The sequence below is a fragment of the Crinia signifera genome, chromosome 1 (assembly GCF_055691185.1).
Source record: "Crinia signifera chromosome 1, ASM5569118v1, whole genome shotgun sequence".
Classification (NCBI taxonomy): Eukaryota; Metazoa; Chordata; class Amphibia; order Anura; family Myobatrachidae; genus Crinia; species Crinia signifera.
The window spans coordinates 40,200,876-40,223,569 of record NC_139217.1 but is presented as its reverse complement, the minus strand read 5'-3'; the positions used below and the strand labels follow the sequence as shown (position 1 = coordinate 40,223,569).

The 22,694-nt window shown below is 47.2% G+C and overlaps 1 protein-coding gene across 2 annotated transcripts; it reads right to left on the bottom strand.

Moving 5' to 3' along the window:
* Positions 1-1,543: 1,543 nt before the first annotated feature.
* NAGK (N-acetylglucosamine kinase) lies at positions 1,544-21,756 on the bottom strand. Of its 2 annotated transcripts, none has more exons than XM_083187415.1 (10): positions 21,608-21,756; positions 17,188-17,272; positions 15,597-15,695; positions 11,114-11,255; positions 10,921-11,031; positions 8,372-8,484; positions 8,025-8,112; positions 7,318-7,415; positions 2,482-2,560; positions 1,544-2,320 (listed from the first exon to the last, which is right to left on the bottom strand). In XM_083187415.1, exons 1-10 carry the CDS (start codon positions 21,664-21,666, stop codon positions 2,130-2,132), a joined length of 1,065 nt encoding a protein of 354 aa, XP_083043541.1. In that variant the 5' UTR covers positions 21,667-21,756; the 3' UTR covers positions 1,544-2,129. The 2 variants fall into 2 exon arrangements, with proteins under 2 accessions (XP_083043541.1, XP_083043628.1); XM_083187502.1 differs by lacking the exon at positions 21,608-21,756 and adding an exon at positions 20,659-21,570.
* Positions 21,757-22,694: the final 938 nt, after the last annotated feature.

Sequence of the window (22,694 nt, the reverse complement as noted above, 5' to 3'; positions counted from 1 at the left end):
CACGGTGTGGCTGCTGTCTGTCAGGTGTTAGATTAGTGACACGCAGGTGTAGGAGACGCCTATAGAGGCGAGTGTTGCAACCAATGAGCATTCAATGTCAGAGGTGTAGAACACCTTATGTATACGGAGTGCCAACACCAGCATCTGTGCCGCTGGGCAAAGGAAGAGATCCTGATTTAACAACTAAAATTCTCACAACTTTGCTCCTGAGCGATTTATTAAACCGATTATCAAAACTGAAATGGTTATCCTTATAGATTCTGTATAACTGGTCAATAGGATATACAGTCCTATGCATTGGGTTGACCACCGGGTCAAAAGGTCAACAAGTTTTTTTGAATCACGGCATCGTTACGCCAAAAGTTTCCTGTTGGGAAATGTAGAAAAAAAGTTACAATTAAGTTAGTAGTCTTTATGTCTTCCTTAGGGTTAGTTATGTGGTGAGGGACAGAACTCACTTCTGTTGACCCCAAGGGTGTCTCCACGTCAAACAGCGCCACCGTCCACCCTGCCAGAAGTGCTGATCTACCAACCAATGATGATCGCCCATCCGTCGGGGAAACTATTCATGTTAAAAATTCCTGATTACAAAAATCCAGACAACATCACATCAGCTTGAAATGACTTTTATTTTTGATGATTCCTGATAGATGGGGGCCTTTAGGTGAGCAGGGTCTCCAGAGGTCTAGTACTACTGATTATTAAAGGGGTGTATACAAGATGCAATTTTGGCAGGTGATAACTAGTCAAAAATCGCCAAGGTTACAAAAACCGGCGGGGGGGGGGGGATTACAATTGTTCACATGTATGAACGGCGCACCTGGCGTGCGCTAGGGACAGCCCGCCGAGTAACGCTCTGCAGGGCTGTCCCCTGCAATCCCCCCCAGTAATTAGCACCCACTTCGCCAGCTAAGGGCTAGTGTTGTTCTATCCCCACTGCAGGGCCAACTCTAGCCCTGCTGCTGGCTCCGGGCTGCGCAGGAGATTTTGCGGTAATAGCGAGATCTTGCGCATGCCCAGACAGCCGGCTGGGGGGTGAGAAGGACCTTTTTATTCAAATGCACAGGCCTGAGGGGGCGCCGATAAGGAGAGCAGTTAACGGTGGGCATAACGGCTCTCCTTATCGGCGCACGGGGGAGTGTTAATACATGAGGCAGTAACGGGTGCCCGCTTCCCCACGCTATGCAGGAGAATCGGGACCCATTATTTAACAAGTGTTAGTGGCAGATTAATACATCTGCCCCCATGTATCATTGGGAAACAGAGAGGTCTCCTGAGTACAGCTATGACATGGGAGCGCACAGCTTAGTAGTGAGAATTAAATGCATCTCACCTGCCTGCTGACCAGTGCTTGCCGTAACTGCAGCGGGTACTCGGCCTTACCGAGACGGCCAGGTGAGATATTAATCCGTTCTTATCGGGGAAGTCTCTAGCTGAAGGAGACGTACACAGCTGCCTTCACAACCCAGAGCTCCAGCTTATCAGACGATGCCACCACATAATGTAGCGCTGTACAAAGGATCTTCAGAAAGTGTGCCGCATGTATGCCAAAGAAATACACTTTTATTGTGTTTCATTTTTATTAGTCTCGATCAAGACAAAATTATTACAAAACCCTTTTTTTTCGTGAGCACTTGGGAGAGTAGAAAGACAAATAGATGGAACATAGTTTATTTATAATAACAAAGACATGATTGAATTCTAGGCCACACAATGACTGTAAACAATTGTTTCCCTGTGACTGAGGGATGAGAATACTCGGAGTTCCCGATATAAACCGGCATGTATCCATCCTATGTAATAACGGAGTCACAGCCTGATAGTGGTCCCAAGAGGACAGGACAAGGCAGTAATTGGGATGACGAGAGATTCCGCGATCTGATTGGCTCATGCCTGGTTACTATACAATCTGTTCTACTAACCTTTATGCCTGATCCCTTACATAACAAATTACCTACTAACCCCTAATGTACAAATAAGAGGGTCTCTCAAGCTGTGGCAGCCATTACAGTTACCAGGATGCGCCTGGTAAATGTCGTAAGGCAAAGAGTGATGTGGGACAGCACCCCGACGTTGTGTTACTGCACCATTCTGTATACATGAGGCTGGGCCTAGTCCTCCCGCAGCATCTATGTAAACGAGTGGGTGTAGAAGACATTGACGTTGTCCTGGTAGCAGAGAGCCACCTCATGCCCTATACTCTTGGCCCCCAGGATGGCTCCACCCACGGCGGATGACCGCTTGAGCTTCAGAAGACTGAACCGGGATAGACCGCGGCCATGCGGGCTGCTCCGAGCCTTACCCAGGACCTCGATGAATCCTAGACAGGAGAAACAGAAGGGCGGGCAGGGAAAGGGAGAGTGAGGTCTAAGCAGATGTTGTAAAACTTTAGTGGTGTATTCTTACTGACAGGCAAAAAGTATACACTTTATTTTATGGTAAGTTTACTAACATTTTGGCAACCATTCATAGCTAGCTCACCATCTTTTAAAAGATCCCAGCTATTCCACACGGATCCCTCAGCCAATACCGGAAGACCCAGCTCCCCCTGGAAAAGGACCTAGACAAGGAAGTAAGAACACATTAGGCAAAGACGTGGACACGGACCTACCGAGTCTATACCACCCCACCACTAGCGGCATAACTATCAAACCAACGAAACAAAGGTGTCCTCAGTGCTCCTCCCCCAATGATCAAAGTGCGTACATTCATTTTATAAACATTACTTAAATATCTAATTTCTTCTTCATACTTCATGGCAGCCATTACATTGGGTTCATTGCATTCCAGGAGCAGGCCGTGTGTGTTCCAGATACCGGAAGCACCAGTATTTAAGCGCCTGGCCGGTGTAACGGGTGCTGGAGTGCTGTGCTGGATCCTAAACAGGGAAGAAGCCTCTCCAAAGCAAAATGTACCGCTGCCCAGGTAAGTCCTCTTTTGAGGACTGGTTTTCTTAAATTTCTGCTGTTTTTTCGATAGTTAGTTAGAAGTTTCTTTTTCATTTTGTAGTGTGCCCTCAGCACCCAAAAACAAGACATTCAAGAAAAAGAACGCCAAAAGTTGTCCAGCTTGTGATAAATTGTTTGTTGGAGAAGAGGTTTTGAGCCAGGATTACATTAAGAAAGGAGAGTCAGGCCCTAGTGTGTCATCTCAAATGACTGAATTGATGAGCTGGATGAAAAATAATTTTGTGACCATAGATGAGTTTCTGAGTACTAAAAGGTCCAGGTCACAGACCAGTTTGGATAGAGAGGAAGAATGTGGATCAGTAGAAGTTTATTCTGATAAAGGCGGCTCTGGTGATTCTAGTGCTGAGTCAGGTGAAGTTTTGGAGGATGAACGATTGTTTAACCTAGAATTGGTGGAGATGGTTTTGAAAAACCTCTACAAAACTCTGAATTACAAGCAGCCTGTAAAAACAGAATTTGATGCCTTGTTTGAAGATAGATCAAAGAAAGGCAGATGTTTTCCCGTGCATGAAGTCGTCAAGGACATATTGTCAAAAGAGTGGCTTAATGTGGGTAAAAGAGTGGAATCATTTAAGAGAGTTGATAAGATGTTTCCCATTGAGGATGAGGACTTTTTAAAGCGGTGTAGCATCCCAAAGATTGATGCAGCTGTTTCTGACTTTACTACACGGAGGACTATACCTTTAGAGGATGGGGCGTCCTTAAAAGAGGCAATGGAGAAGAAAATGGAAAGCGCCTTGAAAAGATTACATATTTCTACCTCAGGAGTGGCCATAGCCTCTCTTTCTAGAGCACTTAGAATCTGGTGCGCCTCATTGCAAGAAGTCCCAGATGCAGAACATGGGTTAGGTTTTTACTACCGTCTGTTTGTTATAAGCAAAATCTCTGGAGGTTTCAGAACCATACTCGAATAAGAAAAATAAAATTTCACATGGAAATGACCAAGTCTATCCTGATGGGTCTCAGAAGGAACGACTATTTGGTGGCAATCGATCTGAAAGATGCTTACTTCCATATTCCCATTGCACTCAACGACAGGAAGTACCTGAGGTTCTGCATAGGAGAAGGGCACTACCAATTCACTTGCCTGCCATTCGGCCTCACCTCGTCTCCACGGGTTTTTACCAAGGTCCTCGTGGTATTGGTAGAGAAATTAAGAAAGCGAAAGATCATGACATGGGCGTATTTGGACGACATCCTGATTTCGGCTTAGTCAGAAAGCGAGGTGATTGCAGCATTAGATTATACCATCAAATTCCTTCAAGACCACGGGTGGTTGGTAAATTGGGAAAAGAGTCGACTTGTTCCTACACAAGAAATTCAATTCTTAGGAATATTGATAGATACAGTGTCCTTCCAGATATCGTTGTCCGAAACAAGATGCGAAAAAATTCAACAACTAATTACCTTAATCCATGACAGCACCTTAGGTGTTATTAAAAACATCAATGAGCTTGCTAGGCATGATGGCCTTCGCAGTAGATGTCATTCCCTTAGCAAGGTGGAGTTGCAGTGGTTCCTCTTAGGTTACACAAAGAGACAAATCTCCCTGGAATGAAAAATAAAGCTTCCAAATGCAATAAGGCATTCCCATGCATGGTGGAAAGCTAACAGTTGAAGGCAAGAAAATTGTTGCTGGAGAGTCCCCGATACGAGGTGATCACCTCAGACGCCAGTGCCATAGGCTGGGGGGCACACGGCCTAGGCAAGACCTGTCAAGGGGTATGGTCATCTCAAGAAGCGGATTTCTCATCCAATCACAGGGAGGCTAAGAGCAGTCTGGCAAGCAATAAAATTCTTCAGCGAAGACGGTTTCAACAAAGGATTAGCGGTATCCACGCTGAAAGTACATATTTCGGTAGTGCATTACTGGATAGAAGACTTGCGGAACATAGTCTGGTGAAGAGATTTTGCCAGGCTCTTAAAAGAATTTGACCGAGAATTAGGTCTATGGTTCCCCAATGGGACCTTCATTTAGTTCTAAATGGATTAATGTTGGCTCCTTTTGAGCCATTGGATTGAGTCAGTTTAAAACTTCTTCCCAGTGGTAGTTACGTCAGCCAGAAGAGTGGGTGACCTACAAGCCTTGTGCATGAAAGATCAATATCTGAAGATGTTTCCGGACAGGGTGGTTCTTAAGACTAAGCCCTCATTTCTGCCCAAGGTTGTATCGTCTTTTCATTTGAATGAAGAGATTGTGCTACCGTGCTTTTGCCCAAATCCTTCGAACAGGAAGGAAGAGAACTTACATACTCTGGATGTCGTCAGGGCCATCAAAATTTATTTAGATAGGTCTGCCAGTTTTAGCAGACTGAAGCCTTATTTGTAATTCCACAAGGAGCAAAGAAAGGATTTGTTCCGGCAAAACAAACTATTTCGAGATGGCTCAGAGAAGTAATTTTGTTCACCTACAAGAAAGTAGGGTGTATGGTTCCTGAAGGCATTAAAGCACATTCAACAAGGGCAATGGCGGTTTCATGGGCGAGAGAGGCAAAGGTTTCGGCCAGAGAAATATGCCAGACGGCCACTTGGTCATCGCTGCACACCTTCTCCAAGCATTATGCTCTGGATGTTTCGGAGACCCGGTTTGGAAGTGAAGCGTTGAGACAAGCTTTGGCTTGAGGTATTGTATAACCCTCCCTACTGCTTTGGTACATCCCAATGTAATGGCTGCTATGAAGTATGAAGAAGAAAGCAACGGATTATACTCACGATAATGCCTTTTCTTTGGAGTACTTTACGGCAGCCCATAGTTTTTAGCCCTCCCTGTCTGTGTCTTTTCCCTAGGATCGGGGCGGAGACATTCAAAGACTATGGATGATGGGGAGGTGCTCAGCTATATAGGAAGAGGAAGAGGAGGAGCTACATCTTGGGGAAAAAAACTACCTGTGTAATTGGGAGAGAGAGATGAACCCAATGTAATGGCTGCCATGAAGTACTCCGAAGAAAAGGCATTATCGTGAGTATAATCTGTTGCTCTCTAGCCCCACAAACCGCCAATGATTGTTGAGGTCAGAGGTTCCCACCCAAACTTGGTCTTAGTTCATCCTAACAGGCCAGGTCATCCATACTTGCGCACACGTAGATCAATTAGTACCTCAGATAACCCGAATTTTAATTTAACCATGTGTGCTCGGGTATAGATAGCCTTAGAACCTGACTCCTTGATCATCTGTTTCTGCCGGGAATCTTCTACTGAACAGGTTAAGGGGCCCATTTATCATGTATCGCATTTACAATGTGATCTGGGCGGAATGTAAAATGCGATACTAGCGCTGGGATGTATAATCCCACAAGCGCAGAGACAGGGCTCCGTAAGGAGACCATCCCTGCGATGTGCTGAGCAGGAAGCTGCGGGGTCTGCGCATGTGCGGTTAGTGCTGACTGCCCCGGCGGCAGTGCAATCTGTAGCCCGATGTTGATACATTGAGCTGCTTCGCATCCCCCATAGAAACCTATGGGGGAGGAGGACGACAGCGGTACAGGAGGGGATCGCAGCAGGGATCGGAGATTCCTGCTGCAGTCCCCCTTTGGTACATTAGGGTGATACTTAATATTTGCGGCTAACCCCCAAAATTAGCTGCAAATATTGTTTGATAAATGCGACCCTCAGTCTGTCCCTCCCTCTCCCCTTATCTGTGCACCCCAGCACTAGTAAGGCTTTTTCTACGGCCGTTTAGCAGTGCAGGATGAGGCTGTGCTATGAGTGGAGGTTGGTGCCAGGGAGAGCTGCAGCACCAGGAGAGTTATTCCTGAATCCTCAGTGCAGCCAGCTCCCAGCCTAGGACAGACCTAAGGGCACACCGCTCCTGCACAAACCATGCACAGCACAGCCTGATTGTGGGGGATGCTGTGCGTTCTGTTCAGCCGCAGTTAGCAGATATGGCCATTTCATAGCAGCCAGCAGCAGCAGGTGTGATCCTACCCCTATCTCTAGCCACACTACACCCTGCACACCCAGCAGCATGTACACCACCCGCTTAGCCTCCCGCAGGTCACTGACTGCAGATCTGGGCAGTGCACCTGACCTGCGCCTATTTTCAGCAAGGTCTGGGACTGTGTGTCCTGGGCATTGTACAGTAGGCTGCCTTCTAGTGTCTGGTGGGAGAACTAGGTTCCCTGCCGTGTGTTGGAGCCAGGCACCTCTGCTGCCAACGTTATTCCCTACTGTAGACTGTGACCTTGTATAGATGCAGTAAGTGCACACTGCCTTGTACAGTTACAGGAACATAAACATATATACACTGGAATAATCTCTGTGACCACCAAAAATAAAAGCTTCTCTGTCTGCACTAATGACAGACGTAACCCAGGTAAATGCCACAGTTTATACCAGATGTTCCCTCACCTCGTCCACCTTCGGCAGTACAGCCACAATGTGGCGAGCGAGAATGTCACCGGCGCTACGGAATACTGATTGGCACAGCTCGTCCCCCTGGTTAGCGCCTGAAAGTACAATGGAGGTGAGCACAGTTCCGTGTCTATAACACCGTTACCTAAACCTGACACTAGTGCTACAAGTGTACCTGCTTTTATCATACAAACAGGTGACAAATGTAGTCCATATTAAGGCATATGGGAAGGGTCACAGAGGAGGGAGGGGCTTTGACAACTTACAGTCTGCTTAAAAATAGGCCCAGGAAGCCAGGACAATGGGGACAATTTGTTGTCCTGCTGCCAGTGTCACAAACACCATTGTGATTGCACATTGCAGAACTTAAAATGGTTTAAACAATCAACGGCTTTGTTGTCTCTTGACAATTTGCAGAGCATTACAAACTGCAGAGCATTAATATAATTATATCTGTATGTGCAGGGAACCATGTGGCCTTGTAGATACACACATTTGCCCAGAAAGTTGTTTAATGTTTGCTACTGTGGTCATAATGGGACAAACTACGTTTTATAACAAATTTCTTTCCAGCTGTTATGAAACTACACATCCCAGCATGCCTTGCCATCATTTTGCTATTAGGGTTTGTGGAAAGTCGTACAGGGCATGCTGGGAGGTGTAGTTGTACAACAGTTATTACAGTAAATGAAGCAGAGTGGTACCTTCTGCTAGACTCATACAGAATCCTGCTATTTTGGACTTCGAGAAGTTCCGGTACAGATGGGGGAGAATACCCAAACAATCAGACACCTGCAACGAGCAATAACACTTGTCAATTACAGGGAGCCGCCATAAAGTATAAACTGGTCAGTATGTTACCAGGCACAACCTAGAAACACTGTTGATCCTTGTACAGAGAGACACGGGACTCTATGTAGCTCGCACGCCGCAGGTGAGGTCATGGTCAGTGCCAACGGTCCAGGAGAGATTTAGGGAACAAGCTATATACATGTAGGACACACGGCCACCGCGAATGATAATCTGGACGATAGTAAAGATACAATTTTACCTTGAAATAGTTGAACATGGCCGTCTGCACACAGCTGATGTCGTAAGGTGGCTCCACGAGATGGTCAATGGCATCAAACACGATCTTCATGGCCCGATGCGCCATCCAGTATGCTGCAAGCAGAGATTAAAGATCAAATGTGTCACATGATATAATCTATTTTATATCATGTGACACATTTACATATATTTCATCTTTTGCAAGTACAAAATAGCCATAGACCTAATGGTACAGTTAGAAAATGACATTTCCTATAATTACACACACACAGAAGGTCCAATGGATCATTTTCCTGGTGACATCAGTCTCCACTTAAAAAGCTTAAAAAGTGATACAATGGAGAGTGATAAACAGCCAGTCAATCAGCTTCTACCTGTCATTTTTCAAACCCAGCCCGTAACATGGCAGTTAGGAGCTGATTGGCTGGCTGTTTATCGCTCTCCATTTTATCACTTTTTGATGCTTGATTCATCTCGCCCATATACACGGACTTCCTGTGCTCTTTGCACACTGTGCCATGTGCAATACTGGCACACTGGGCAAGGAGAAGGGTGAAGACTAGTCACAGGTTACTGAATGAAAACGTCTGGAGTAACTGCTGTAAGCCGCCATGTCTGGAGACAATGTAGCCGGGTAGTGGAAACATACCAGACAACATCTGGGAGTCAGCCCTCAACCTGTCCATTTGGAGAAAGGTAAAACAGGCATTTAGGAACAAGATCTGCTGCCGCCGTTGTCATCTGTGGGGAGGTCTACAGAGTCTTCATAGTGTGCCATGATTACACTGTATATACCGAGACAGCTATAACTTCCAATCAGCATTATGGGTGGTTAGTGAACACCAGGATTAAGGAAAACATAATCTGAATCACAATACTCCAGTAGTCCTCTATTACAGTTTATGGTAGGGATGGCCATTGACCATCGATGATTACAAATCATGGTTTATGGCAGATGTTGAATACTTTTGCCATCGATGGGGGAGAACCAGATGGTTTCTCTCCATTGGTAGCAATGTAGAACCAATGGTTTTTTTTTTACAACCCTGAAGCCCCGCCTACACATTCAGACTGGCCCACAGGCCAGTCAGTCGAAGAATATGGATGACTATCAATAGCCAAAACTAGGGATGGTCATCCGTCACTTAGTTTATTACCATCGATGGCTGGTTGCAGTATCACCGTCAATGGCAACCATCGATAGCAACTGCACTCCTTGTTTACCCTCCAACATGGCCCATTCCATTAGGTACAAAATGCTCTGTTTCTGGACTTCCCTGCCAGTGGCAGTTGCAGAGTTGGGGCTGCAGCACAGTCCAATATTCAAAAAGGGGAGCCACACCTACTGCCACCCCAAACATCACTGTCCTGGGCTCACTGGTAGTTGATGTGACCCACCCTCTTTGAATATTGGACTGTGCTGGAGTCCCACCTCTGTAACTGCCACTGGCAGGGAAGTCCAGGAACAGAGCATTTTATCCCTAATGGAATGGGTCATGTTGGAGGGTATGTGAATATGGTTAGGCATCAGCTGTTGGAGGACGTGACCAAAGGCCAATTAAGTTTAGGCTTAACTACGAGCATCAGCCAGCCTCGAAGGAGGACAATCATGGAGATTAGAACAGATAAAGAACAAGGGCGGAATCGGAGGAGGCTCAGTATAAAAAGCTACTGTTCTGTGATCTCATTTGGTTGAGTCGGTTCTTTATCCACTTTTAAGACTTGTGTGAAAATCTTTTAGTTTTAGGCCAATTTTCAGCAGAAATACAGAAAATTCTGAAGGGTTCACAAGCTTCCAAGCATCACTGTAGATACCTGGGTTATGACTAATGTGGAGAAAAACAAGGAGTATGACAGTCACTTCCTATACAAAATACTGTAAGTGAATGAAAAAGCTGATCCAGGGGTTCCCAAACTTTTTTTTGAATCACGGCTCCCTAGAGTATCAGAATTTGATCCATTTTTTTAAAAAATTCTAGGCCAAATTTTTTTTATGGAGACATTTTTCAAATATATTAAAGTAAATTGTGTTCATACATTAGATACAACTATGTGGTAAGGGACAAGATTGGAAGCCAAACAATAGATTTGCCTATTATATTGACCATAAATAGTTTAAATTGGTTCCAATCCAAGGCACCCCTGCAAGTGTCCCGAGGAACCCCAGGGTGCCATGGCACACAGTTTGGGAACCGCTGGGCTAATCTCTAGGAGTGACAACACAACGCTGGTGTAGTAGGTGATTGAGGACAGACAACTGCGATGGTTCAAAGTTGGTGTCCTAGTTGTCCCAATGGAGGAGAAAAAGCGTCAATGAAGATAAAAGGCCAAGCAACGGTTCCGGTCTAGATAGACAGTCAATAGGTCGACCACTATTGCTCAACGGCTAATGGGTCGACGCATTGAAAAGGTTGACACAAGGAAAAGGTGGACATGGCAACGGTGAACACAGGAAAAGTCTGATACACGTTTTTCAACTTTTTTGGGTGTCCAGGCAGAGGATTCACAGACAGGAAATGCTTCTTACCCTAGAGGACAGAGCGTACTCACCCGATCCCTCATCTCCCATCAGATGACCCCAGCCCCCGCAGCCGACCACAGAGCCATCTGGGTTCACCAATTTGCAGTTGGATCCGGTCCCTGAGATGAGCACCACTCCCCCTGGGAGAAACGGAACACACAATAATGATGAGACCAGCCAATAGAACATGTTTGGAGTGTGGGGGCGTGGCAGGGGGTTTACCCAGCTTTGTGGCGCTAGCCATCGCTCCTATAGTATCATTGCAGATATAGTAGTTGTCACTGAGTTGGGGAAACCGCTGTTTCATCTCTGCAATGAGTTTATCAATGGCCTCTTTCTCATCACCGCCGCTTAGGGACATCCCCTGCAATGGGAAGCAGAGGAAGAATCATCGCTGCACTGACCATACAGTTACAGGGGTGCACCAGAACTCAGGGGTAGATGTATGAAGCAGTGATAAGGGAGGAGAAGTGATAAAGTGCCTGGTACTTTATCACCGGCCAATCAGCTCTTGACTGTTAAGGTTTAAAAAGGGACAGTCAGGAGCTGATTGGCCGGTAATAAAGTACCAGGCACTTTATCACTGCTTCATACATCTACCCCACAAAACCTAAATCCAACGTACCTAACCGTCTCGTCATCCCTTCTCCAGATGCCCGACACATTATAGCACTGGTATATAATACAAGATCATGACTGAAATCCCCAAATTAAGGGAGCCATGCTTTCTTGTTAAAACTTGTACAGAGGAGCCAACACTGAGGTACAGAGCATTTCATGGGCACCGTAAGGTCTGCAGAGGGCTCCGTTACTGATGAGGGGCCGGTTCGCATTCGGCTTTTATAAGATTTTGAAATACTGTCCTGTATAAGGCGGTGTCCGGAGTTGGTCCCACTGTCCTGCTTTTGGGTTTTTCTCAGCTCCATTCTAGCACTTATTGGCCAGAATCATTTTGGGATGATAAGTCTCATGGTGCGTACACATGTACAGATTTTCTGTCTGATCTATCTGGTAGGACCAAAAACATGGAAATGTATGGGCGCATATGACAATCAAAAAATTTTCACCCAAATGCAGGAAAACAGAAAGAAATATATGCTTGATCATTTTTTTCTATGAAAATGATTTAAACAATTTGTCTGACTGATCACTGTCTGTTTTCAGGCGTTTGGGAACAATTTTTTGATTGTCATTTGCTCCCATACATTTCCAGGTTTTTGTTCCCACCAGATAGATCAGACAGAAAAATCTGTACGTGTGTACGCACCTTAACAGTCATCAACCCCGTAAACATCCAATAAAATTCAAGGAGAACATTACTGGCCATGAGTTCTGCTTTGGGTGAAATATTATCTCCTATATATTTGGCTACATCTGTCACTCAAAGTGGGTGTCTGTGTCTATAACGCTCTGTTCCTGGACTTTCCTCTTAATGTGTGATTGCCTTCATCTGTGCTGAACACCTTTCTGAGAAATTAACCTGTTTAAAACAGGTGATGGCAATCATACATTAAGGGGAAGTCTAGAAACAGAGCATTGTGTCCCTCCTGGAGAGGGTCATGTTGGGAGGTATGTGACAGAGAACCAGCCCAGTGAGCCCACAGACAGTGCCAGACACCCACTGCCTTCCCATGTTGCCCAGCACTGCTACTCCACAGCCACCAGGTGAGCGCCCCCCTCCCGCGATTTGCGGCAAAAATACCCGCTCCCCCGCGACCCCCCTACCGCGATTTGCAGCAAAAACACCCCCGCGACCCCCCCTCCCGCTATTCGCTGCAAAAAGAACCCCCCCACGACCCCTCCCGCAATTCGCGGCATAACCACCACCCCGCAACCCCCCCCTCCCGCGAATCGCGGCAAACCCTCCCCCGCGACCTCCCTCCCGCGATTCGCGGCAAAAAGAACCTCCCCGCGACCCCCCCTTGCACGATTGGCGGCACCCCCCCTGCGACCCCCCTCCCGCGATTCGCGGCACCCCCCCCGCAATTCGCAGCAGCCCCAGGATTAAATGGCACATGCAAAACACTGACATGGCTATGGTCGACAATGAAAAAGGTTGACATGAGTTTTTGAAGATTTATTTTTAATTTTTTTAATTTTTTCATATTCATTGTCATGTGTCGACATGGACACCAATGAAGTGGCACACTTATGTCAACATTTACATGTGTTGACCTTTCTGTGTTGATTTTTTCTTGTGGCGATTCGCGTCACACCCCCCGCAACCCCCCCTCCCGCGATTCGCGGCACCCCCCGTGACCCCTCACCTCCCGCAATTCGCGGCAACCCCCCGTGATTCGCGGCAGCTCCAGAATTAAATTGCACATGGAAAACACTGACATGGCTATGGTCGACAATGAAAAAGGTTGACATGAGTTTTTGAAGTTTTTTTGTCATTTTTTGAATATTTTCATATTCATTCTCATGTGTCGACATGGACACCAATGAAGTGCCACACTTATGTCAACATTTACATGTGTTGACCTTTCTGTGTTGATTTTTTTCTTGTGGCGATTCGCGTCACACCCCCCGCAACCCCCCCTCCGGCGATTCGCGGCACCCCGGCACCCCCCCGCGACCCCCCCCCCTCCCGCAATTCGCGGCAACCCCCCACCGGAACCCCCATGAACCCCGCTCTCCCGCGATTCGCGGCACCCACCCCCCGCAACCCCCCCCCCTCCCGCAAATCACGGCACCCCCCGCGATTCGCGGCAGCCCCAGGATTAAATGGCACACGCAAAACACTGGCACAGCTATGGTCAACAATGAAAAAGGTTGACATGAGTTTTTGAAGATTTATTTCATTTTTTGAATGTTTTCATATTCATTGTCATGTGTCAACATGGACACCAATGAAGTGGCACACTTATGTCAACATTTACATGTGTTGACCTTTCTGTGTTGATTTTTTCTTGTGGCGATTCGCGTCACACCCCCCCGCAACCCCCCCTCCCGCGATTCGCGGCACCCCCCGTGACCCCCCACAATTCGCGGCAACCCCCCACCGGAACCCCTGTGAACCCCGCCCTCCCGCGATTCGCGGCACCCAACCCCGCGACCCCCCCCTCCCGCAATTCGCGGCACCCCCCGTGATTCGCGGCAGCTCCAGAATTAAATTGCACATGGAAAACACTGACATGGCTATGGTCGACAATGAAAAAGGTTGACATGAGTTTTTGAAGTTTTTTTTTTCATTTTTTGAATATTTTCATATTCATTCTCATGTGTCGACATGGACACCAATGAAGTGCCACACTTATGTCAACATTTACATGTGTTGACCTTTCTGTGTTGATTTTTTCTTGTGGCGATTTGCGTCACCCCCCCCCCCCCACCCCCACAACCCCCACTCCCGCGATTCACGGCACACACACACCTCCCCCGCGATTCTCGGCACCCCACCCCGTGACCCCCCCTCCCGTGATTCACGGCACACCCCCGCGACCCCCCCTTTGATGATTCGCCGCAACCCCCGCCCCGTAACCCCCCCTCCCGCGATTCGCGGCACCCACCCACGCGACCCCCCCCTCCCGCAATTCGCGGCACCCCCCCCGCGATTCGCGGCAGCTCCAGAATTAAATTGCACATGGAAAACACTGACATGGCTATGGTCGACAATGAAAAAGGTTGACATGAGTTTTTGAAGGTTTTTTTTTCCATTTTTTGAATGTTTTCATATTCATTCTTATGTGTCGACATGGACACCAATGAAGTGCCACACTTATGTCAACATTTACATGTGTTGACCTTTCTGTGTTGATTTTTTCTTGTGGCGATTCGCGTCACACCCCCCCACCCCCCCGCAACCCCCACTCCCGCGATTCACAGCACACACACACCCCCCCGCGATTCTCGGCACCCCACCCCGTGACCCCCCCTCCCGTGATTTATGGCACACCCCCCGCGACCCCCCCTACCATGATTCGCCGCAACCCCCGCCCCCGTAACCCCCCTCCCGCGATTTGCGGCAACCCACCCCGCGACCCCCCTCCCGCGATTCTCTGCAATCCCTCCCCTCCCGCGATTCGCAGCATCCACCCCCCCACAACCCCCCCTCCTGCAATTCGCAGCACCCCCCGCGACCCCCCTTCCTGCAATTCGCGGCACCCTCCGCGCCCACCCCTCCCGCGATTCGCGGACACCTAAGTTGCAATACAGGGCATCTTTCATACAATTCTAACCATATTTCTCATATACAAACGTTCACAAATTAAGGGGGTGCAGCCCCTTACGACGGTGTGAAGAGCGCCCGTAGGGCGCAATGAATCACCTAGTATAGAATATACATACTCTACATAGATAGGGATCATGGTGGGAATCAAATTCAATGCTGTAAGGCAAAGGTTCTCAAAATCGGTCCTCAAGACCCCACACAGTGCACGTTTTGCAGGTCTCCTCACAGAAATCACAAGGAAAATAATTAGATCCACCTGTGCATCATTTCAAATGTATAAGTGCACCTGCTGAGAGACCTGGAAGACGTGAACTGTGGGGGGTCCTGAGGACCGAGTTTGAGAACCCCTGCTGTAAGGTAGTGATGCTAACCAATACACCATCCATTCTGTCCTAATAGCATGGGCACGATCGCGGCATGCATAAACACATTTAACGTAGTGATGGGGAAAGTAAGCCCGATTCCTGCCACTGACATTATATGAACAAGGCGATTACAGGGTAAGGGTGACGTTCCGTACCCCTCGCTTACCAGGCATCTGATGGGAATCTGAGGGTCCAGCCCGGCTTTCTCCTTAGCGTCTGTCACCATGGAGTTAATCGCTTCCAGACACTTGTCTGTGCCGACCAACTGGAGATATATGGGATAAAACATGGCGGTCACCTGCTGAGTGCAAACAAACGCACACTTGCCTCATTTATGCACCTTGTCCAACATGGTGGCTTCAGCTTTTGGCTTAGCTGGTTGAAGAAGGCCATGTCGGCCATTGCTTCATTACACAAGTCTCCTGCTCTCCCCTCAGAGTTCCCGCACTCTAATTCCTACAGAAAGCAAAAAGCAATGCATGTCTGAGGTGAGAGAGATGTTCTCCATGCTGCGTGGCCAAACGCATCATCTTTGGGCCGCTGCCTGTCTGTGGGCTTATGCATACGACTGCACACTCCTTTTCTTGTGTGCATCTGTGCCGCCGAAGGTGCAAGGACTGACTTTAGTGCCGTGCACACTGTAACACCACCGATAGCACCGTAAAGAATTGCACAAGCCATATGGCAGGAGCAGACGCTCAGTCTGACCGCGGCTTCCTATGCCTGCGGTTGTGCATATGCGAATGCAGCCACTTGCATTAACACGCCCGCAACACTCTCTTACGTCACAATTTTTGAGTGAACCTTCCAGTCATCTCCCCGAAAAAAAAACATCACTTTACTGCCACCTTCCTGATACCTACTGTCTCGGTCATAACAGCACCTTAGGACATACGCTCTGTGTAACACATTCGCTAGGGAGTTTTCAGTAGATGCGCACCTACACCATCATTAGCATAGTGTGTGACTAAGGGGGTTATTTTGGTTCATTCTTTCTGACAAAATCCTTCTTAGATGGACAAAACCATGTGCACTGCAGGTGGGGCATATGTAAAATGTGCAGAGAGAATTAGATTTGGGCGAGTTATTTTGTTTCTGTGCAGGGAAAATACTGATTACTTTATTTTTACACTGCAATATAGATCTCACTTTGAAGTAAAACCCCACCCAAATCTAACTCTCTCTGCACAAGTGACATCTGCCCCACCTGCAGTGCACATGGTTTTGTCCATCTAAGAAGGATTTCGTCAGAAAGAGTGAACCAAAATAACCCCCTTAGTATCAGGCCCTCTTCAGGAATAAAACCCTCTCTGGGCGCAGGGGTGGTGTAGCAGCCGACAGCAGCTGAGGTACTATATTGCACTGACTACATGATCCCTATTGTACACCTCTATAGGGAACCCTATGTCTGTCGTACACAATGCATCTCTCATAGAACAGTCACCAGAGAATATTAAACCTTCCGTGGGGTAAGCAGCACTGCTCCAGCTATAAATTACATGTTGATGCCACACATGAAGTACCCAAACCACGAGTGACAGGACAACAGCACATGCATGGCAGAGTCTAGCACAGTCTGGTTTGTATCTCAATGCTTAGATACAAACCAGACTGTGGTTGTAACAACAGAGTGCGACACCCCAGGCAGGAACGAGGAACAGCAAGGATTTAACAAGGTTCAGGGTGCTAGAATGAACACTACATATGATCCTATTCTATACTATTAATACCAGGACAGAGCACTTCTGATGTCTCACCCAGTGATTGGTGCAGGGCCCTTCTGTCTCGCACAGGACACGCCCATCATCTGAGATCAGGATGGCTTTGGAGTGTGTGCCTCCTCTGTGGAAAATACAGGGTAAATTAATATATTATAATGGTACTGAGAGCACAGAGGGCCGGATGCACCAAGCTTCAAAAAGTGATAAAGCGGAGAGTGATTAACAGCCAGCCAATCAGTGCCTGACTGCCATGATACAAACTGGGTTTGAAAAATGAGAGTTGGGAACCGATTGGCCGGCTGTTTATCACTCTCCACTTTTTGAAGCTTGGTGCATCTGGCCCAGAAAAATGGATGACAGGGTAGGGGAATTGGCTACTTGCAATAATTTCCTTGCAGACAGCTTACCTTATATAGAGTAGATTACTTGGGTATGTTAAGAATGAGGAATGCAGTGAGTATCATCTTCCTTAAGTGACTCTGTATACTTGGAAATTAATTCAGTTCCTGACTTCTCCTTACCATATCTCTGAGAAAGTCTAACAATCCTAATGATTGACTCAGAGTTGGCCAAACTGCGCCATTACAGTCCAGGATGTATGGATCGCCTTGCTTTAACTGCGGTACTAATTCAACCTCATGCGATCAACCATGGAAAGCCTTAAAACCTGGAATGGTGAACTTTGGGTAACTCTGGATTGATGTTTTGCTGGGTACACACTGGGCTATTTCTGGCACTGCCGATATTGCTAACTATATCGGTGGAGGAGTGGGATAATTATATAATGAATACACACTGACCAATATCATTAACAATATCGGTCCGTGTCATCACACGCCGCCTCTGTACATGCATCGTTAGATAGTATGTATGTACAGATGACATGTCCTCAATGACAATTAGTATACACATTATATATATCGTTAACGATATTGTCCATATCATTAACACTATATCGCCAGGACAGTCTTAACAGCAGTGTGGGCCCCTGGGCAAAGCAATGCACTGGGGCCCTTAGCCATTCTCCCCTCCTAGGGGTGGGGGTGCTATCAGCAGCAGCTTTGATGTCCCACGGGTGGCAGGGGGGACTCTATCTTCTATTCAACATGTAGGACCTGGAGCAGTAACTTCTGCTAATTACTCCTTTACTGCACAGGTGGTGGGAGGGAGAACACTAACATGTGGAAGGGGGCACTGAGCTGAATGAAGGGTCCCTTGTAAATGACTTCCAGGGAGGTAGGGGGTGTTTTATACGCAGTGGAGGGTTGGATAATGGAGTGGGCTTAATATTCAGCATTTTCCGGTGGAAGGGCAGCTTGTTTTACTGCAGATATCGCCATTATCTGGAAATAGATTACTTAGCCTTCAATAGTATAAAAACCTAGAGTCCCAACTTTCAGGAGGTGCTGGGGACTTGGGGATCAGAGATCAGGAGCCAGAGCAATCCATTGACAAAAATATAAAACTGTACACCAGACGTTTGGAGCTGGAGCAGGGACCGGCTGGAAGGCTGATATCTCTGGTTCTGGGCATGATAGGAACAAGCTGCTAGTGTCAACAGAAAGGGGAGAGTCCCAGTCTTTGGAATATAAAAACTAAAAAAAAAAAAAACTCAGAAAAACTCTAAGGTGCCCACACACGCACCGATCCCGGCGGTGCGATGCTCTGCGATGGGGTGCGCGCTCCCACGGCACCTCATCGCACAGTACAAAAATTATGTGCTGCACATACTTTTTGTACTAGCTTTTTGTACTAGCTTTTTATCGCATAGCATCGCATCGCATGCACAAGGCATACGATGCGATGCTATGTGTGCTAGTTAAGCACAGAACGCACGCTGGGATCGATGCGTCTGTGGGCACCTTTAGTCAGAGAGAACCTGAAAAAAATGACTTCGAATTGAAATTAACAGGTCAGGTGTGGACTGCTGCTTTGAAGTTGGATATCTCCAGTTCCCCAGGGCCGATTTTCAAAATTCTGGTATCCCTAGAAAAAGGGGATCACCAGCTATCAAAATAGGACCCTTATGTAGCTTTCACATCACACTTTTAAAACAGTATATTGCCGGTTTTTTGCCTTTTAAAACGTTTAAGGCTGCAGTGTGATGTAGCTTTCACATCACACTTTTAAAACGGTATATTGCCGTTTTTTTGCCCTTTAAAACGTTTAAGGCTGCAGTGTGAAAGTGTCATAGTTGAAATACCATTTAAAGTTAACTGGTATTTCAACACGTTTAAAAAGCAGAGTCCTACCCGTTTTAAAGCCAATTCAGAGCCGTTTTTTGTGCTGTCTGAATGGCACTGAAATGGTATTTAGTAAAAAATAAAGGTTAGAGCACTGTGATAGGCTGTCTCTTGTCGTGTGTCCCTTCCCTGAACCAGGAAATAAGCTGTGGGTAGAAACGTGTTCAGAGGTTAAACGGCTTGACTGGTGATGTGAATTGTACTTAAACGGTATTTTTAAATGGTAATCTGCTGCAATATGAACACTAGACCCGTTTAAAATACCATTTAAAATTACAGTTTTTCAAAACGTTTCAAAATGTTTTATGTGATGTGAAAGCTACATTATACACCTGGGGCCCCTGGGCAAGTGCCCATTAAGCCCATACGAAAAGACGGCCCTGTATATCGCCAAGTGCACACTAAGCATAATACATCACTTTTTTCCTGGTTTTCATACTGCAGTAGGAAGACATCACCTTACTAATATAGACAGGTGTTATGATAAGAAACCAAAGGTCTCTCATTTAGGAAAAATTGTGCTTCACCCTTATGTCTCCTTACATGGACTATTACCCTTATCTGTACCTTTATTTAGGTACATACACACTGGCCGATATATCGGCTGTTCAATTGAACGGCCGATATATCGGTGCACCATCAGCCAGTGTGTACGAGCGGTATATCTGTGAACGGCATCGATCACAGATATATATCGCATGAGCTGTGATACACAGCAGATGCCTGCTATAACTAAAGGGGATACGGTCATTGAGTCACCAGCAAGTTGTTAGACAGTCATTAGGTCTACACCATTAGGTCGACATAAGTCTAGGTCAACATGGGTTAGGTTGACACGGTCATTAGGTCGACAGGGTCAGGTCAACAGTCAAAAAGGTTGACATGGGGTTTTTCACTGTTTTTTGAGCCAACATGTGCCGACAGGAGAATAAAATAGTGTGCCGAGCATAGTCCGAACGGATTGGGTAGCGTGTATGGAGAACACACTGCCCGATCTGTCTGTAGATATATCTACTAGTGTGTATTCAGCTTTGAAATGTGTACGAGCGATGTATCTGTGAACGGCGTCATTCACAGATTTTATCGCATTGGCTGCGCAACACACCCAATGCTCGATATATCACCGCATCATGCTGTGTGATGGGCGATCCGCCGACTGACAGTACATCCGCTGGTGAATGACAGTTCACCCACTTGTGATATACCAACTAGTGTGTACCCAGCTTTACTGCTGCATTTGTGATTGCATGGACAATTATTTTACCTGCAACAATAATGTAGTTATGCTGAGGACATATATCTGCTGCCCAAGGGCTGCCAGCGCCATCTAGTGGTCAGGGCTACAGAAGTACACGTCAGCAGACGCCGGGATTATTCAGATCACAACGGAACACGCAATCATCGCAATGCACAAAAATACACAGTAGTACACTACACACACACACACACACACACACACACACACACACACACACACACACACACACACACACTACACAGCATAGAGACACACACAATAGAGGAACACACACAGTATAATGGTACACAAATAATACACAGCACAGGGGCGCAATATGTAAGGTACACACACACACACACACACACACACACACACACACACACACACACACCACACAGTATAATGGTACATACACACAATACACAGCACAGGTGCGCACCATGTAAGGCACACACAATACGGGGACACACAGTATAATGGTACATACACACAATACACAGCACAGGGGCGCACCATGTAAGGCACACACAATACGGGGACACACAGTATAATGGTACATAGTCATACACACAATACACAGCACAGGGGCGCACCATGTAAGGCACACACAATACGGGGACACACAGTATAATGGTACATACACACAATACACAGCACAGGGGCGCACCATGTAAGGCACACACAATACGGGGACACACAGTATAATGGTACATAGTCATACACACAATACACAGCACAGGGGCGCACCATGTAAGGCACACACAATACGGGGACACACAGTATAATGGTACATACACACAATACACAGCACAGGGGCGCACCATGTAAGGCACACACAATACGGGGACACACAGTATAATGGTACATAGTCATACACACAATACACAGCACAGGGGCGCACCATGTAAGGCACACAGAGGCACCATGTGTCCCAAACAGTATAATGATGGGATATACACACAACTGCTCTTACCCTTCCACCCCACCATACACCCCCGGCATGTTCAGTGTCATCAGCCCGGCCTCAGTCATGTGACAGCGGTCAGCTGATCCAACCCGGATGTACTGTCACATGTGTAAGGACTGGACGGAGTCAGCGTGTGTATGAGTTGCAGGCCAGCAGCTGTGCTGAGCCTCCTCCACAGCTCAGTCTCCTATACACAGTATCACTTCCACCTGTACAGCCTGCACCTCTCCCTGTACCTCCATACACAGACTGCATATCTACTAGATCTAATATATACACCCTGCATCAACCCTGTGCCCCCATAAACATCTGCATCTCCCCTGTACCTCCATATACAGCCTGCATCTCCCCTGTACCTCAATAATATACAGCCTGCCTCTCCCCCTGTACCTTCAGGTACTCCGTATACAGCCTGCGTCTCGCCAGTTACAGTACCCAATATACATCATGGGGTATGGATCTTTCATACTTGCCTACCTGACCCTCTCCATGAGGGAGAAAATGCTCTGTTCCTGGACTTCCCTGGTAATGTATGATTGCCATCACCTGTGATGGCCATCGACTATCGATGTTCCCAAAACATCGATGGTCGGGACCTAGTGCTCGATGTTTTGGGCATCGATAGGCGATGGTCGAATAGTTTGATACCATCGATGGATGGCATCTGATGGCGATTTTTTTCTGGCTGCTGGCAAGCTGCCCGGCTATACTACCCTCTCCGAGTCCTTGTCGGAGCAGGAGCCAGCCGGCCGGTTTATGGTTCCCACCATCGTCTACTTGCGCATGCGCAGAGGAAGAACGGGCCCGGGGGGGCCGCCGCCAGGAGGTGCGCGCCTGCGCGATAGAACTATACCTGATGCGCTGGATAATAAGGTTTCTCCTGCGCATGCGTGCGCCGCGCACGCACCCAGCCCGGGGGCATGTGCGCAGCAGAAACCTTATTACCCAGCGCGTCAGGTATAGTTCTATTGCACATGCGCGCACCTCCCAGCGGGGGCGGCCGCCCCGTTCTTCCTCTGCGCATGTGCAAGTAGACGATGGTGGGAACCATCGATGGCTGCCGATAGAATGGTTTATAGCCATCGATGGTTCC